The sequence below is a fragment of the Mobula hypostoma genome, chromosome 9 (assembly GCF_963921235.1).
Source record: "Mobula hypostoma chromosome 9, sMobHyp1.1, whole genome shotgun sequence".
NCBI lineage: Eukaryota > Metazoa > Chordata > Chondrichthyes > Myliobatiformes > Myliobatidae > Mobula > Mobula hypostoma.
Window position 1 is genome coordinate 132,109,943 of NC_086105.1, and position 19,525 is coordinate 132,129,467.

Consider the following 19,525-nt stretch of genomic DNA (forward strand, 5'->3'; position numbering starts at 1 on the left):
CCACCCACCAACCTTCCAGGCCATGCTCTCTTCTCGCTGCTGCCATCAGGAAGGTACAGAGTCCTCAGGACCTAAACCACCAGGTTCAGAAACTCCTCAATCATCAGGCTGTTGAACTTCACTCAACTTCACTTGCCCTATCACTGAACTGTCCCCATAACCTACGGGCTCACCTTCAAGGACCCTTCATCTTATGTTCTTGATATTTACTGTTTATTTAATTCTTTTTATTACTATAATTATTTTCCCCTTTCTTTTGTACTTGCACAGCTTGCTCTCTTTTGCACACTGGTTGTTTGTCCGTCCTGTTGGGTATGGTCTATCATTAATTCTATTGTGTTTCTTGTATTTACTGTGATTGCTCGCAAGAAAATGAATCTCCGGGCTGACTATGGGTGACATATATGTACTTCGATTATCAACTTACTTCAAATTTTTGACTCACTGGTTACCTTAGATTACTAGGCTTAGCAGAGTGTTGTGGTGTTGTAGTTAATGTCAAAATGCTAGAAAAAGAAATACTTTGAAGTTCTGACTACTATTGGAGGACAGCATTGCAACCAAATACAATGAATTTTCAAGTTACAAAATCTTTCAGGATTTCTTTCTTAGGTTTACATGGGAAGAATGGCCACAAGCTGAGGAACTAGATGGATTCTCCCAGAATTACAACAAGGGATCCAATATGTTCAAGAGAACAGGAAGAAATCTAGGCACAAAACAGAGGAAGGTGCACTGAAGATTGCACTATTACTTTCATGTATTCCTTATTAACTGCAGGAGGCTCCACATATGGCCAGTTATGAAATTAAATGCAGAAATAAATGTTGGAGAGCATCTGTGGAGTGAAAAACAACATTTCAAGTCACTGACTTTTTATTAGAACTGGGAAGCTGGATTTGAAACAGATCTGTAAATGAGTCTGTAGTGTGCCAAGTTGGATGTTGAAATTCTGTTCCTCAGTCTTGCAGTGAGCTTTCAATGGAATATTGTGGGAGGCCATTTCAATCTTTAATCTCTCAGGACTTATGAAATATTAACAGTTAGATGGTTTGACTGTTTCTATCTCACTGTAAATGCCGTCTCACCTGCTCTGTATTTCCAAAAATATTTTAGGATAAATATATTACTTTTTGAGAAATCAAGATTTGTTTTGTGCACAATATTTTATTAATTAATCCAATCAGTGACCGAGACACTGCACCATTATTTTATCTGGGAAGCATTCAGTGATATGATGATGATGGTATGGAATAAAAATGTTAACTAGATTAACCAAAAGTTAACTAAAGACAGGAGTCATATTTATTTTAAAGATTATTAATAACAAAAAGTATTGCTGGATCTTATGAGTGCTGCTTTAATATTACTAACTAGAAGGAAGCACTGGTATTGGACTTAGGAGTCCTCGTACAGGATACCCTTAAGGTTAACCTCCAGGTTGAGTCGATGGTGAAGAAGGCGGATGCAATGTTGGCATTCATTTCTAGAGGAATAGAGTATAGGAGCAGGGATGTGATGTTGAGGCTCTATAAGGCGCTGGTGAGACCTCACTTGGAGTACTGTGGGCAGTTTTGGTCTCCTTATTTAAAAAAGGATGTGCTGACATTGGAAAGGGTACAGAGAAGATTCACTAGAATGATTCCGGGAATGAGAGGGTTAACATATGAGGAACGTTTGTCCGCTCTTGGACTGTATTCCTTGGAGTTTAGAAGAACGAGGGGAGACCTCAGTTGTTTCCCATGATGGGGGAGTCTAGTATGAGAGGGCATGACTTAAGGATTGAAGGGCGCCCATTCAGAACAGAAATGCGAAGAAATTTTTTTAGCCAGGGGATGGTGAATCTATGGAATTTGTTGCCACGGGCAGCAGTGGAGGCCAAGTCATTGGGTGTATTTAAGGCAGAGATTGATAGGTATCTGAGTAGCCAGGGCATCAAAGGTTATGGTGAGAAGGCGGGGGAGTGGGACTAAATGGGAGAATGGATCACCTCATGATAAAATGGCGGAGCAGACTCGATGGGCCGAATGGCCAACTTCTGCTCCTTTGTCTTATGGTCTTATGACTAGAAAAGGGTTTCAGGGATAGTGCCTCTGATTCACTTTACTAAATTGCAGCTATGCTTCCCAGAAATGGCAAATATACTGGGTTAATGTCATAAATTCAACCACACCCAACAGTTAAATATGCTACAGAATTGTCAATGATCAAGTAAGATTTGGGAAGTTTTATGGACAGATTTAAACAACAGAATAAACAGAAATCATACTAATCCTCTAGTGTAAGTTTTAATCTTGGAACCTGTAAGAATTAAAGAGAGTAAGTAGATAAAATCAAAGTTTACGTGTTACCTGTTGAGAAAAAGCATCCAATGCACAACAATCAGGAACAGAAGGGCAGAGGTAACTTTTCTCAAAAGTTCATGAAAACACAATAACATGTAAGCTCCCCTTAAGAGTTTCTACTTTTTAAAGTTGATTATTGAAGCCCAAAAATCTGTTAGTGCAATAAGTACACCTTTCCATTAACTGGTTAAACCTACTGTGATAATAAACAGAATTAAATTATCAAAGAAAATATCTATTGCAGTATTTTGTGTTAAATTGTTTCTCATTTCAGTTTAAACCATAACATTGCATATGTAACTCACATTGCTCAATTAACTTAAGGTTTTAAAAAAGATATCACTAAACGTTATTTAATGTGCCCTTGAAAAGTATTCATTTTATTTCTGACAACTGAATTAGCATTAGTCACAGTAACACTGCTCACGAATGATTTGAGCAGTTTTATTTCGTTAAATCCTGCTCATACACAGGAAAGCAGAAATAAATTCAATTTTGTTGAACTTCCTCATGATAAGAAAGCAACTTCAGTAGATTTTGGGGACAAACTGACTCTGAAAAAAGAAAATGTGATACTTATTTGAATTTAATCACCTTAAACAAAAGAAAAGGCAGTTTTGATTTGTACTGTATCATAATTTCATCACTTTGAGAGAAGTATCCACAGTAACTACACTAAAATGTAACATTTGCAGAACAATTACCTGTGGGACTCTGAGTTGCTGAAGGGGTGGAACCTACACTAGTTGTGATGGTATCACTGTAACCGGTGCTTGTTGAGACAGTACCACTGGAGGGTGGGGAAGGAGATGATGCTGGAGAAGGACTCTGCTGGTTTACGTGCTGTGCCACTGCAAACCCTAGAAAAGGGTTCAAGCAAAGTTTTTTTTTATTTAAAAGAATAATCTTTGCACTTTGAATAAGTTCCAATCTAAATAATTCAGGATACAGGACTCCTTTTCCAGAATCATTAGTTTTACCACTCCCACCCCTACCAAAAGATTTTATACATCAGCAGCAGCCCATTTTTAATTATTTCATTAAAAACTACTTAGATAAATTTCATAAACAGTCATGGCTTGAAAATCAAATGCAGTAAATTTTGTGAAATGAACATTTGAAACTTCAATATGAAAATTTCCTATAGCTTAACCCCTTAACATTCACAGCTACCACAGAGAACCCAAGAGCAGAACTTGCAGTTGCTTAACAAATTACTCTTCACCAGAGCTTAACTGAAGGGCAGAGCTGCAGGCATGAGTTTGTTTGGTACATTCCTGCAGCAAAGTTTAAAATACAGACTAGTGCCTAGAAATTCTAGAGGACCATAAAGGGCGTGCTAAAATGACAAAGGTGCCATGGAATATAGGAACGCAAACACGAGGAATTCTGCAGATGCTGGAAATTCAAGCAACACATATTAAAACTGCTGGTGAACGCAGCAGGCCTGACGAAGGGTCTCAGCCCGAAATGTCGACTGTACCTCTTCCTGGAGGTGCTGCCTAGCCTGCTGCGTTCAGCAGCAACTTTGATGTGTGTTGATGGGATATAGGAACTTCATCAAAATTCAGTAGCCCAACTCAAGGTCTCAGTTACAATAAACCAAGCATTACATACTTTTGCAACCAAAACTATGCTATCCTGTCTTCCTTACCTTGGGGAAAAAAATGGCTGAGGAATCAAGGGCTATAAGCACTTTACTTACAGGGAAGGAATACACTGACAATGTTGTTTAGGAGGAGTCTGGGTGAAGATGAGCAGTGAATCGACTGTAAATTGCGTCAAGATGAAACAGAATCAGAGGCTTAGAGAGAGAGAGAGTGTGTGTGTGTGTGTGTGTGTGTGTGTGTGTGAGAGAGTGAGAGTGAGAGTGCGAGAGAGAGAGAGATCTCTCTCTCTCTCTCTCTCTCACACATACAGGTGACTTATGACAAAAAATGCCCTGTTTCCAAGTAAAACAAAACCAAAACAAAAATCTGCCTTAAATTGTAAAAAATAGTGAATATGGCCCAGCCCATCACAGGTAAAGCCCTCCCCGCTCCACCACCCAGGTCATGCTCTAATCTTTTAGCTGCCATCAGGAAGAAGGTGCAGGAGTGTCAGGACTCACACCAGCAGATTCAGGAACAGTTATTACCCCTCAACCATCAGGCTCTTGAACGAAAAGGGATAATTTCACTCGCCTCATCACTGAAATGTTCCCATGACCTATGGACTCACTTTCAAGGATTCTCCATCTCATGTTCTTGACATTTATTGTTTGTTTATTTATTATTATTATTTTCTTTATTTTTTTGTATTTGCACAGTTTGTTCTCTTGCACACTGGTTGCACACCCAGTTGCTGAGGTCTTTCATTGATTCTATTATGGTTATTGGATTTTTCGAGTATGCTCACAAGAAAATGAATCTCAGGGCTATATATGGTGACATGTATGTATTTTGATAGTAAGTTTATTTTGACCTTTCAACTTTAATGCAGGAAACAAAAGCAATGTGCAATTTAATTCCCGGATACAAGAAGTTCATTTGTCAATTCTTAGTACCGGAATTTGGGTAAGATGGTAGTGCACTTTGATGCAGTGGCCTCTATGAAGCCAACTACAGGTGTTATTATCTTTGTTTAAATGTCTCTTTTACAATTGGAAGACCCTGCTGGACATTAAGAAACTTTCAGTACTGCAGATCTACCCCTTCAGTGATCTGCTCATTAGTGGAAGAGTTGGACATGGTATGGCCAGTGTGGCTGCCTGCTACAGAAAGGCATTGGAGTTGGTGCACGAAGGCAGTCTGCAGTCTAACAGCACGTGATTGTCTTGGACATTTTACTTGGTGATCACCATACCCTGTTTGACACTGGTAATGTAGCATATTGCAGTCCATTTCACTGGTGTATTGGAAAGACTGATGGCAGGGCAGCTGCATGGCCTCAGTTGGAAGGCAGACTAGGCCTCATCTCGCCTGCAGCAGCCGCCCAAGAGAGCTGACACCACAGACATTCACGCTGGATTGGGAGTTGGCCTTCACTGTTCACTTGGTGGTAGAGAAGCTGGATTGCATTAGTCTGCGGACTGCTAAAGCTTCTTCTTGCCAACAACATTCATGGACTCAGGGACTTGGGCTACATCATACTTTAAAAGTATTTTTACTGCTATATGTGCCTTGAGCCATATATGACTGTTGGTACTGTGTTTTACACCTTGGGCCTGGAGGAACACTTTTTCATTTGGCTGTATTCATGGGTGTTCATGTTTGGTTGAATAAGAATTAAATTTGAATTTGAACTTAAACTTGAGCAACTTTTCAATGGAATTCAAGTTCATCATGAATATAGTATGTTTAATCAGTTTAGTAGAAAACCTTGCCATATTCTGGGAATGTAAAATTGTTCCAATTCCATTTTTCAATGTTACCATTCACTGCTATGACCAATTTATTCAGATAAATTCATTGTCAGATATAGTGCCAAATTTTCAAATTCTTCTGATGTGGATACAGAACTGAAAGTGCAAAAGAGAATTTCAAAAATAAACTATTTTTAATTGCCTGTAAGGATCCATATGCATTTGCTTATCCTAAATTAGAACACATTAACATATTTGGAAATGAAAATGCATTTATAGTCTATAGAGGCTTGAAAGCATTTTCCCACATATTGTATTTTCATAACTGTCTAATGTTAATGACTTAATAACATCATAATAACCTTGTCGATTGGAGTAATGCATACATACAACAGAAGCATTCCTGCGCAGGTCAGCGAGGAGCTTTCCAAACCCAGTCACTGTAACAGAGAGGCACTGCCTAGAAGAGCGGTCATTGTCATCGTAGTCATCTGAGGCAGAGTAGTAAGGCTTTGGCTCAACAGAGCTTTGGTGAGAACAGGTGAACGCAAGGTAAGTAGGAAAGTGCTAGGCAAACTCAAAGGTCTTAAGGTGGATAAGTCACCTGAACCAGATGGACTACATCCCAGAGTCCTGAAAGAGGTTGCTGAAGAGATAACGGATGCATTGGTCATGATCTTTCAAGAATGACTTGATTCTAATATGGTCCCGGAGGACATGAAGACTGTAAATGTCACTCCACTTTTTAGGAAGGCAAAAGAAAGGAACTTGTACACCAGTTAATCTAATCTTAGTGGTTGGGGAAGTGTTGGAGTCTATTATTAAGGATGAGCTTTTGGGTTACTTAGAGACTATTGATAAAGTAAGTCAAAGTCAGCATTGTTTCTGTAAAGGGAAATCCTGCCTGACAAATCTGTTAGAGTTCTTCAAGGAAGTAACAAGCATGTGGGCAAAGGAGAGGCAGTGGATGTTATTTATTTGGATTTTCAGAAGGTATTTCATAGAGTGCCACACATGTGGCTGCTTAACAAGATAAAATCCTGTGGTGTTACAGAAAAGATACTGGCATAGATAGAGGAATGGCTGACAGGCAGGAGGCATCGACTGGGAATAAAAGGGGCCTTTTTTGGTGACTACCAGTGTTCCTCAGGTGTCAGTATTGGGACCGCTACTTTTTACATTGTTTGTCAATGATTTGGATAATGGAATTGATGGCTTTGTGGCAAAGTTTGCGGATGATACGAAGACAGATGGAGGAATAGGTAGTGCTGAGGAAGCAATGCGATTGCAGCAGGACTTAGACGAATTGGAAGAATGGGTATCAAAGTGGCAAATGGAATACAGTGTTGGGAAATGTATGATAATGTATTTTGGTAAAAGGAAAAAATAATACAGACTATCATCTAAAAGGGGAGAAGGTTCAAACATCAAAGGTGCAAAGGGACTTAGGAGTTCTCGTGCAAGACTCCTAGAAGGTTAATTCACAGGTGGTAACAAAGGCAAATGCAATGTTGGGATTTATTTCAAGGGAAATAGAATATAAATGCAAGGCGATAATACTGAAACTTTATAAGACACTAGTTAGGCTGCACTTGGGGTAATGCCAATAGTTTTGGGCCCCATATCTCAGAAAAGGTGTGTTGTCATTGGAGAGAGCCCAGAGGAGATTCACAAGGATGATTCCGGGAATGAAGGGGTTAACATACGAGGAGCTTTTGTCAGCTTTGGTCCTGTACTCACCGGAATTTAGAAGAATGCATGGGGATCTCATTGAAACCTATCAAATGTTGAAAGGACTAGATAGGGTGGGTGTGGAGAGGATGTGTCCTCTGGTGGGGGTATCCAGAACTAGAGGGTACAGCTTCAAAATTGAGGACAGACATTTTAGACAGAGGTAAGGAGGAATTTTTTTTAAGCCAAAGAGTAGCGAATCTGTAGAATGCTCTGCCACAAACTGCAGTGGAAGCCACGTCTGCGGATATACTTAAGGTGGAAGTTGATCGGTCAGGGCATCAAAGTATATAGCCGTGTATGGGGTTGAGTGGGATCTGGGATTAGCCATGATGGGATGGTGGAGTAGACTCGATGGGCTGAATGGTTTCATTCTGCTCCTATGTCTTATGTTCTTACGCATCAGGTCTAGATTATAGGAAAACTGATCCTTACTAACACAAAAATGGTAGTTATATCTTCTGTGCTTACGTATTTTTAAAAGAGATTTTCAACCTTTACACCCAAGTAATACACACAGGACCATAAGACATAGGAGAAGAATTAGGTAATTCAGCCCAATGAGTCTGCTCCATCAATCATGGCTAATTTATCATCCCTTTGAACCCCATTCTCCTGCCTTCTCACTGTAACCTTTGATACACTTACTATTCAAGAAACTATCAACCTCTGCTTAAGTATACCCAATGACTTGTTATCCACAGCCATCTGTTGCAAAGAATTTGATAGATTCACCAAACTCTGGCTAAAGAAATTCCACTTCATTTATTTTAAAGGTATATCCTTCTATTCTAAGGCCATGCCTTCTGATCCTAGGCTTTTCCCACTATTGGAAGCAACCTTTCCATGTCCACTCTATCTAAAACTTCTAATACTCAGTAGGTTTCAATGAGATTCACCCTCATTCTTCTAAACTCGGAGAGTACAGCCCCAAAGCCATCAAATGCTCCCCATACAGAACCCTTTCCTTTCTCGGATAATTCTCGTACACCTCCAATGCCAGTACATCTGTTCTCAGATATAGGACCCAAAACTGCTCACAGTGGTCCAGATGGGGTCTGATCAATGCCTAGTAAAGTCTCAGTATTACATCCTTGCTCTTGTATTTCAGTCCACTCAAAATGAATGCTAACATTGCATTTACTACAAAATCACTTTGCAAACTTAGTACCAATTCAACCTGCAAGCCAACCTTTAGAGAATCCCACACTAGGACTACCAAATTCCTTTCCATCCCCAATTTCTGAATTCACTCCCCATTTAAATAATAATCCACACCTCTATCCCTTCTACCTAAGTGCATGACCATACACTTCCCTACACTGTATTCCATCTGCCACTTCTTTGTTTATTCTCTGAATTTGTCCAAGTCCTTCTGCAGACATTTATGGTGATAAAATAAAACAAATGAGAAGCTTATGTCAAATACTTTGGATGCTGGAAAGCAGAAAATATTAGAAATCTTCAGTAGGCCAGGTAACATCTGTGGAAGAAGCAACTGTTAACTGATGACATTGCTTCTCACTCCAAGATATGTTCTTGGCTGCTGAGGATTCCCATTATTTTCAGATTAAACTATGTCAATCACCGTTCTTTAAGAAAAGTATGCCTTTATATGGCCAGCTTGTGCAGCACCACTCACAGCAGTTAAGAAAGAAATGATTAATATCCATGTTTATCATACATGAGTAAATGAAGCTGACAACCATATACAGCAAATTAATACAAGGAATGACTTAAAATATTTATGTTAACCTGAGGTATTATGGAATGAAAATTTTAGTTTACCTGCCCTTTGAGTTCAGTATAAAAATGCTCAGTAAAAGCTTGCTAATCATTTCAGATAGTATCCTTCCAAATACAGCCAATTATAATCAATGTTTGATCGTGCTAAATTTGAATGAATCTTAAATAGCAGATGCTATTACCCCAGCGGTCCCCAACCACCAGGCCGCGGACCGGTACCGGGCCGTGAGGAAACGATACAAGTCAGCTGCACCTTTCCTCATTCTCTGTCACGCACTGTTGAACTTGAACACAGGGTTGTCAACTGTCCCGTATTTGCCAGGACATCCCGTACATTGGGCTAAATTGGTTTGTCCCATACAGGACCGCCCTTATCCCGTATTTCCCCCACTAAGGTTCCTATGCAACCTTTCGTGCCGAAATGGCGCAAACTGCAGAAGCGATTACAATTAATTTATATGGGAAAAATTTTTCAGCGTTCCCAGACCCAAAAAATAACCTACCAAATTACTCATAAAACCTAAAATAATACTAACATATAGTAAAAGCAGGAATATGATAAATACACAGCCTATATAAAGTAGAAATAATGTATATACAGTGTAGTCGGGAAGATTAAGCCAAAACCGACTTGTGGAAAAAAAATCGGCACGTACGCACATGTGCACACAGGTGCTCACACAAGGCTTCATGGTCATAGTAGTCTTTCCTCGGGTAAACACAAGTGTCCCGGGATTTGACTGCTACTTTTGTCCCTTATTTGGAAGTGAGAAAGTTGGCAACCCTAACTGTAAAAGACATGTTGAGGTGAGTTTAACCCTACTTGAACACCAACCCCCCCACCCTGATCGGCCGGTCCGCAAGAATAATGTCAATATTAGACCAGTCCGCGGTGCAAAAAAGGTTGGGGACCCCTGTATTACTCAATTTACTCAGGTCTAGTTGGTGATGAGTTTGCCAACACTTAGATTCACTACATTACATTCATTACACTGTTCTTATAGCCACACGATAATCCAGACAAGTAATAAAGTTACAGTTTTGTCCAGTTAAGCGGCCTTGAGAACAATGATTGTTTCATCCATTAGTCTTTACTGAATAAATTTAAATTGTTCAGGAAACTTAGGGAAGGTTTGAGGAAGCACTTTTCATTTCAAGATTGATTAGCTTTAGTTGTGGTCTCCAGTCCAGTTAAAGAATCCCTTCAATCACTTATTCCACCTTGTTCAGAAACAATTCAACCTCTGGATCTCATCTCTGCCAAAAGCACTGTCCTTTATCCTTTAAACAATCTTGGGGAGAAAATTTCTGACAATAACAATGAAGAATCAACAGTACAATGAAAGGAAAAAGCATTTTACTGGTTTTTCAAAATGATCTGAGCAAACTTTTATAACTTGAGCACATTGATATACCACGAATCACTCAGCTGGCTCCTCATTCCTTGAGTCTGTTTCCTAGATAGTCAGCAAAACCCCCAGGATCCATGATAGAAAACACTGCAGCCAATGTTTCACCACTCTTAGGACCTAAACGCCACTGGAAAAGCCAGCAACCATTCCCTAACCAGAACTGGTCCAATTTTAAGAGTAATGTTCCTAAGAATGAAGACTGTTTAGGGTTATTGAAAAAAGCTAGAAAGTGTGTAGACCAATTAAAGCAGTTTTTCTAATAAACCAACACAGGCACATTTTGGTGAATGGTGGTGTTCTGCTTTGCAAATTCCTAGGGTTATACTTAAATTTACATATATTTTCCTCATCTGCTCCTTATAATACTTTTGAAGACACTGGGCAGATCACAGTGAAAGGAAAGACCCCTATCGAGCCGGACTAGCTAAATGTTATTCTGGGGATTAGGCTTCCAACATGTTTGGAAGTCACCACTTGGATCCCATTCCATGTCTAACTTTGCATAGGATTTGAAACCTCAATAATTTCAGTGCAGATTCTCGACCTGTAGATTTGGGAGCAAAGCAGAAGACAAAAATTAAACAAAAAATACTTGTTGGTAATGTATCTTAATGCCCAGCCATTCTACAATTAATAAATTAGGACTACTTTTTATATTGTGTTACCTATTGCTATTTATCTTGCATAATTGTGTTTATTGGTGGACTTGCAGGATTCCTAGCTGCTTTGCGTTCACGTTATTGAAGCAAGTAACTTTATTCTTGTGAAACTGTTGTTGCTGCAGATTTTTGAAATGTTTTCCTGGACTTGCCTTGTTTACATTGTTGCTGGTCACATCAGATGGAAGGAAACTTCAGTATTTACATTAAACCACATTTACATTTCAATATTTACATTAAAGTTAATGATTTGATTGAGGGAAAGGCATTTGTAAGATTCTGTAATAATGAACACAATTCTGCAGATGCTGGAAATCCAAAGCAACCCACAAGAAAATGCTGGAGGAACACAGCAGGTCAGTCAGCATCCATGGAAATGGACAAACAGTTCAACATTTCAGCCCAAGACCCTTCTTGAGTCCTGAAAAAAGGACACAGCCTGAAATATCAACTGTTTGTTCCTTTCCACGGATGCCGCTTGACCTGCTGTTCCCCCAGCATTTTGGGTGTGTTTCTATAATGTGCTGCATGATAAAGTTTCTGAGCCAATACATGATCATTAATAGTGTTTAACTTTTACACAAGTAGGCAAAATAAAAATTTTAAAAACCCCAAAAGTTTCTTAAAATTGCTGGTAGTGATGATGACACATCCTTTCTAATTCATGACCCTGACACTTCCAAGACATAGCTCAGTTGGAATTAGTCATTGCCTGTGTGAATTTATTGTGGACTTTCAACAAGTTAATTTCATTTGTTGCTGTGATGTTAATCAGTCATACAGTGCAAAACCAGGCTCTGCAGCCAACTGGTGCATGCCAAATAAAATACCCCATCCAAGCCAGTCCCATTTACCAGAGTTAGGCCCATAACCTTTTGAACATTTCCAATCCACGTTTCTGTCCAACGGTCTTTTAAAATTTGTCATTGTACCTGCCTCAGCTACTTTGTCTGGCAGGTCATTCTATATGCTGACTACCCACTGGCTGTAATGGCTGTCCATCAGTTTTCTATTAAATCTCTCTCCTTTCACCTTAAACCTATGCCCTTGTGTTCCTTATTCCCCAATCCTGGGGGAAAAGGTTTAGTGCACTTACTTTATCTACACCTCATGATTTTATACACCTCTATGAGATCACCTCTCAGTTTCCTACACTCCAAGGAATAAAGTCCTAGTCTGTTCAACCTCTTGCTATCACTCAGTCCGTCAAGCCCTGGCAACACCCTCGTAAATCTATTGTGCACTCTTTCCAGTTTAATAATATCTTTCCTATAGCAGAGCAACCAAAACCAAACACAATATTTAATGGCCCAGCATCCTGCACAACCACACTACAACGTCCCAACTTTTATACCCTGACTTGTGCCAAAAGTTTTCTTCACTTTTATCCCCCCTTGTTGAATCCCTTCCCACCTATGTTCGTGACACCTCTCACGCTCTGAATTTTTTCAATGATTTTAAGTTCCCTGGCCCCCACCGCTTTATTTTCACCATGGATGTTCAGTCCCTATATACCTCCATCCCCCACCAGGAAGGTCTCAAAGCTCTCCACTTCTTTTTGGATTCCAGACCTAACCAGTTCCCCTCTACCACCACTCCCCTCCGTCTAGCGGAATTAGTCCTTACTCTTAATAATTTCTCCTTTGGCTCCTCCAACTTCCTCCAAACTAAAGGTGTAGCCATGGGCACCCGTATGGGTCCCAGCTATGCCTGCCTTTTCGTTGGCTTTGTGGAACAATCCATGTTCCAAGCCTTTACTGGTATCTGTCCCCCTCTTTTCCTTCGCTACATCAATGACTGTATTGGCGCTGCTTCCTGCATGCATGCTGAGCTCCTTGACTTCATTAACTTTGCTTATAACTTTCACCCTGCCCTCAAGTTTACCTGGTCCATTTCTGACACCTCCCTCCCCTTTCTTGATCTTTCTGTCTCTATCTCTAGAGACAGCTTACTGCTATCTATTATAAGCCTACGGACTCTCACAGCTACCTGGACTATTCCTCTTCCCACCCTGTCTCTTGCAGAAGTGCCATCCCCTTCTTGCAATTCCTCTGTCTCCGCTGCACCTGCTCTCAGGATGAGGCTTTTTATTCCAGGACGAAGGAGATGTCTTCCTTTTTTAAAGAAAGAGGCTTCCCTTCCTCCACCATCAACTCTGCTCTCAAACACATCTCTCCCATTTCACGCACATCTGCTCTCACCCCATCCTCCCGCCACCCCACTAGGAATAGGGTTCCCCTGGTCCTCACCTACCACCCCACCAGCCTCCGGGTCCAACATATTATTCTCCGTAACTTCCGCCACCTCCAACAGGATCCCACCAACAAACACATCTCCCCCCCCTTTCTGCTTTCCACAGGGATTGCTCCCTACGTGACTCCCTTGTCCATTCGTCCCCCCTCATCCCTTCCCACCGATCTCCCTCCCGGCACTTATCCTTGTAAGCGGAACAAGTGCTAAACATGCCCTTACACTTCCTCCCTTACCACCATTCAAGGCCCCAGCAACACTTCACCTGTGAGTCGGCTGGGGTGATATACTACGTCTGGTGCTCCCGGTGCGGCCTTCTATATATTGGCGAGACCCGACATAGGCTGGGAGACCGTTTCGCTGAACACCTACGCTCTGTCTGCCAGAGAAAGCAAGATCTCCCAGTGGCACACATTTTAATTCCACGTCCCATTCTGATATGTCTATCCACGGCCTCCTCTACTGTCAAGATGAAGCCACACTCAGGTTGAAGGAACAACACCTTATATTCTATCTGGGTAGCCTCCAACCTGATGGCATGAATACTGACTTCTCTAACATCCGTTAATGCCCCTCCTCCCCTTCACACCCCATCCCTTATTTATTTATTTAATATATATTTTATTTCCCCCTTTTTTCCCTCTCTCTCTTTTTTCTCCCTCTGTCCCTCTCACTATAACTCCTTGCCTGCTCTCCACCCTCTGGGCTCCCCTCCCCCCTTCTCTCTCTCTCTCCAGGCTTCCTGTCCCATGATCCTCTCCCTTCTCCAGTTTGGTATCCCTTTTGCCAATCTACTTTCCAGCTCTTAGATCCACACCTCCCCTCCTGTCTTCTCCTATCATTTCGGATCTCCCCCTCCCCCTCCCACTTTCAGATCTCTTACCATCTCTTCTTTCAGTTAGTCCTGACGAAGTACTATTTTAGGGAAATGCTATAATGCCCGAAACGTCAACTGTACCTCTTCCTAGAGATGCTGCCTGGCCTGCTGCATTCCACTGGCATTTTTTGTGTGTGTTGCTTCACTATGTCTAGCTGGTTTAGTTTAGGTCAACTAAATTTAACTGCTATCATTTGAATTATCAAAATGTATTTTGGTATTTTTTATTTATACATTTAGGGGAATGTTTTGCTTACAATTAGCAGCAATTTAATAAAACTAAAAGCATTATAGCATTTCCCTAAAATAGTACTTCTTGCTGCTGCAGAATTTATTCAAAACTACAAAAGGAAATTCCATATAATACATCTTAGCATTGTGCTTCACAGAATTTCCCCTTCCTTAGCTATTATTCAGTCATGGAGTAATGCAGCACAGAAACAGGCCCTTCACCCCAAATGGTCCATGCTAGTCCCAGTTAGTCACCCATTGATCTAATATTATTTTGACTAGATTTATATTGTGTGGTACAATCCAGCCAAGTGGTTCATTACGGATTGCTTTCAGGTGAGGTGAATAAACTAAGAACCTGCTGTGCATGGTGGGTGGGAGACGGTGGTAGCATATAATTGCATATCCTGTCACTAACAGGTAACAGTCAATTAAAATAACTTAAGGCCTCTGGTGGGACGTGTGTTTAAAACCAAGGGCCCAAAGTGAAGTTGCACACAACTCAACATTAACAGAAATGAAAGAGATTCTGGAGATGCCAGAAATCCAGAAAAATGCTAGAGGAACTTAGCAGGTCAGGCAGTGTTTATGGAGAGGACCCTTTCCAAGTCTTGATGAAGGGTCTTGGCCTTAGACATAGATTCTGTATTCCACTCCACAGTTAGTTAGCTAGTTTCATTGTCATTGCCGAGGATTCACCCTAAAGCCATGTCCTCTTGTACTTCTCTCTCCTAATCTAAGTGGAAAGAGCCTACTCGCATTTACTGTCTATACACATCATAATTTTGTAAACCTCTATCAAATCCCCCCTCATTCTTCTACGCTCCAAGGAATAAAGTCCTAACCTGTTCAATCTTTCCCTGTAACTCAACTCCTGAAGACCCAGCAACATCCTAGTAAATCTTCTCCACACTCTTTCCATCTTACTGATATCCTTCCTATAGTTAGGTGACCAGAAATTGTCATTGAAGAGTATAGAAAATGTAAGAAAATATTAAAGAAGGAAATCAGGAAGGCAAAAAGAAGACATGAGGTTGCTTTGGCAGATAATGTGAAAAAAACCCGAAGGGTTTCTACAAGTATATTAAGAGTAAAAGGATAGTAAGGGACAAAATTGGTCTCCTAGAAGATCAGAGTGGTCGTCTATGTGTGGAGCCTCACGAGATGGGGGAGATCTTAAACAGTTTTTTTGCATCAGTATTTACTCAGGAAACTGGCATAGGTGTATATGGAAGGAAGGGAAACAAGCAGTAGTGTCATGGAACATATAGCGATTAAAGAGGAGGTGCTTGCTGCCTTACTGCAAATAAAGGTAGATAAATTCCCCGGTCCTGACATGATATTTCCTCGGACCTTGAGAGAGACTAGTGTAGAAATTGCAGGGGCCCTGGTAGAAATATTTAAAATGTCCTTAGCCAAGGGTGCGGTGCTGGAGGATTGGAGGGTAGCTCATGTTGTTCCATTGTTTAAAAAAGGCTCCAAAAGTAACCAGGTAATTACAGGCCAGTGAGCCTGACATCAGTAGTAGGCAAATTATTGGGAGGTGTTCTGAGAGATCGGATATACAAGTATTTGGACAGCCAAGGGCTGATTAAGGATAGTCAGCATGGCTTTGTGCGTGGTCGATTGTGTTTAACGAATCTTGTAGAGTTTTTCGCGGAGGTTACCAAGAAAATACATAAAGGAAAGGCTATGGATGTCGTCTACATGGACTTTAGTAAAGCCTTTGACAACGCCCCACATGGGAGGTTAGTTCAGAAGGTTCAGACACCAGGTATCCACCGAGAGGTTGTAAACTGGATTCAAAATCGGCTGTGTGGGAGAAGACAGAGAGTGGTAGTGGATGATTGCTTCTCAGACTGGAGGCCTGTGACTAGTGGTGTGCCTCGGGGATTTGTGCTGGGACCATTGTTGTTTGTTGTCTATATTGATGATCTAGATGATAATGTGGTAAATTGGATCAGCAAGTTTGCTGATGACACTAAGATTGGAGGCGTTGTGGACAGCGAGGAAGGCTTTCAAAGCTTGCAGAGCGATCTGGACCAACTGGAAAAATGGGCCAGAAAATGGCAGATGGAATTTAATACAGACAAGTGTAAGGTGTTGCATTTTGGATGACAAATCAAGGTAGGACATACACAGTAAATGGTAGGACACTGAGGAGTGCGGAGGAACAAAGGGATCTGGGAGTTCAGATATATAATTTCCTGAAAGTGGCATCACAGGTAGACAGCGTTGTAAAGAAGGCTTTTGGCATCCTGGCATTCATAAATCAAAGTATTGAGTATAGGAGTTGGGATGTTATGGTGAGGTTGTATAAGACATTGGTGAGGCCAAATTTGGAGTATTGTGTGCAGTTTTGGTCACCTAACTATAGGAAGGATATCAGTAAGATTGAAAGAGTGCAGAAAAAATTTACTAGGATGTTGCCGGGTCTTCAGGAGTTGAGTTACAGGGAAAAATTGAACAGGTTAGGACTTTATTCCTTGGAGTGTAGAAGAATGAGGGGAGATTTGATAGAGGTTTACAAAATAATGAGGGGTATAGACAGAGTAAATGCGACTAAGCTCTTGCCACTTAGATTAGGAGAGATAAGTACGAGAGGACATGGCTTTAGGGTGAAAGGGGAAAGATTTAGGGGGAACTTCTTCACTCAGAGAGTGGTGGGAGTGTGGAACGAGCTGCCATCTGATGTGGTAAATGCAGGCTCACTCTTAAGTTTTAAGAATAAATTGGATAGATACATGGATGGGAGAGGTCTGGAGGGTTATGGACTGGGTGCAGGTCAATGGGATTAGCGGAATAAAGTTTCGGCACAGACTAGAAGGGCCGAATGGCCTGTTTTCTGTGCTGTAGTGTTTTATGGTTCTATGGACAACGAGATTGCAGTGCTATTCCATTCAGTGCCAAACAGCATACTGGTCATTCAATGAATAAAAGCAATGATTAAACTTAAAACTAACATCTAAGTTACAACTAAATTAAAAAAAATCTAAAATTCAAAGAAACACTGGCTGCCCCAGTCAAGTATTGCCCTTACCCATGTTACAAAATACAATGATTAAATATAAAGTAGCATCAAGAATTGTGCACTTAGAAGCTGTGCATAGTGCCTATGGGTGGCTGGGGCATTGTTCAGTTGTATGATAGTCCTGTGGAAAAAGCCATTTTTTGGACTGGATGCCTGTGCAGAGATGTTTCTGTATCTCCTGTCAGATGGTGGAGATTTACAATAGATGCTGTCTAACACGCTGAGTTCCTTCAGTATTTTGTGTCAGTACTCAATATTGACATGGCTTTACAAGTCTAATGACACAGTTCAAAATAGATCTTACAGGCAACTGGTTTTGTAAATTGTGGTCCACCTTAATATCAGAGACAAAAACAGGTGAAAAAATGAGGCCCTAAAGCAAATATAATACAGCTATAAAAGAATTTAGAAAGTAGATACTCAAAAGGTTATAATCTCAGAATTATTCCCAATGTTATTTACTAACGTTCAGAAATAGGATAGATCACATGATTGCAGAGCAACACACACACACACAAATGATGGAGGAACTCAGCAAGTCGGGCAGCATCCATGGAAAGGAAAGTTGACGTTACGAGCTGAGACCCTTTGAATGTCGACTCTTTACGCCTTTCCATGGATGCTGCCTGGTTTGCTGAGTTCCTTCAGCAATTTGTGTGTGTGGTCCTGGATTTCCAACGTCTGGAGAATCTCATGTTTAGATCAAATGCTTGTCTGAGTAGAAATATATTTGAGGAAGGAGGGTTCCAGATGGTCTTTGAGGCAGGTGAAACTGTATTGGAAAAGTATCTTCATAGTGGTGCTTGCTGGTTTCACAGTTGCCATTTACAGAACCTGGGGCTCTGTACTTCCCTCTGCAACTGGATCCTCGACTTCCTAACCGGAAGACCACAATCTGTGCGGATTGGTGATAAAATCTCCTCCTCGCTGATGATCAACACTGGTGCACCACAGGGGTGTGTGCTTAGCCTACAGCTCTACTCGCTCTATACCCATAACTGTGTGGCTAGGCATAGCTCAAATACCATCTATAAATTTGCTGATGATACAACCATTGTTGGTAGAATCTCAGATGGAGACAAGAGGACGTACAGGAACGAGATATGCCAACTAGTGGAGTGGTGTCACAGCAACAACCTTACACTTAATGTTAGTAAGACGAAAGAGCTGATTTGTGGACTTCAGGAAGGGTAAAACAAAGGAACACATACCAATCCTTATACAGCGATCAGAAGTGGAGAGAGTGAGCAGCTTCAAGTTCTTGGGTGTCAAGATCTCCGAGAACCTAACCTGGCCCCAACATAATGATGTAGTTATAAAGAACGCAAGACAGCGGCTATATTTCATTAGGAGTTTGAAGAGATTTGATATGCCAACAAATACACTCAAAAATTTCCACAGATGTACCATGGAAAGCATTCTGACAAGCTGCATCACTGTCTGGTATTGGGGGCGGGGGGGGGGCTACCGCACAGGACTGAAAGAAGCTGCAGAGGGTCATAAATTTAGTCGGCTCCATCTTGGGTACTAGCCTACAAAGTACCCAGGACATCTTCAAGGAGTGGTGCAGACAGCTTCCTCCAGCACCCAGGGCATGCCCTTTTCTCACTTTTAGCATCAGATAGGAGGTACAGAAGCCTGAAGGCACACACTCAGTGATTCAGGAACAGCTTCTTCCCCTCCGCCATCCAATTCGGACATTGAACCCATGAACACTACCTCACTTTTTTTAATAGACATAACTTCTATGTTTTTGCACAATTTTTAATCTATTCAATATACATAACTGATTTACTTATTACTTTTTTTTCTTCTTCTATATTATGTATTGCATTGAACTGCCTCTGTTAAGTTAACAAATTTCACGTCACATGCCGGTGAAAATAAACCTTATTCTGAT

General features: G+C 40.9%; 1 protein-coding gene across 5 annotated transcripts in view; it reads right to left on the reverse strand.

Annotated features, from left to right (window-relative positions):
- Positions 1-19,525, reverse strand: part of clec16a (C-type lectin domain containing 16A) — a 243,201-nt gene that overhangs the window by 13,081 nt on the left and 210,595 nt on the right. For 4 of the 5 annotated variants that reach the window (XM_063059196.1, XM_063059194.1, XM_063059195.1 and 1 more), the window contains one exon: positions 3,050-3,205. The exons of the other annotated variant lie outside the window; for it this stretch is intronic. In XM_063059196.1, the coding sequence (XP_062915266.1) occupies positions 3,050-3,205 (156 nt within the window). The remainder of the gene's footprint in view (positions 1-3,049; positions 3,206-19,525) is intronic. 5 annotated transcript variants of the gene reach the window in all.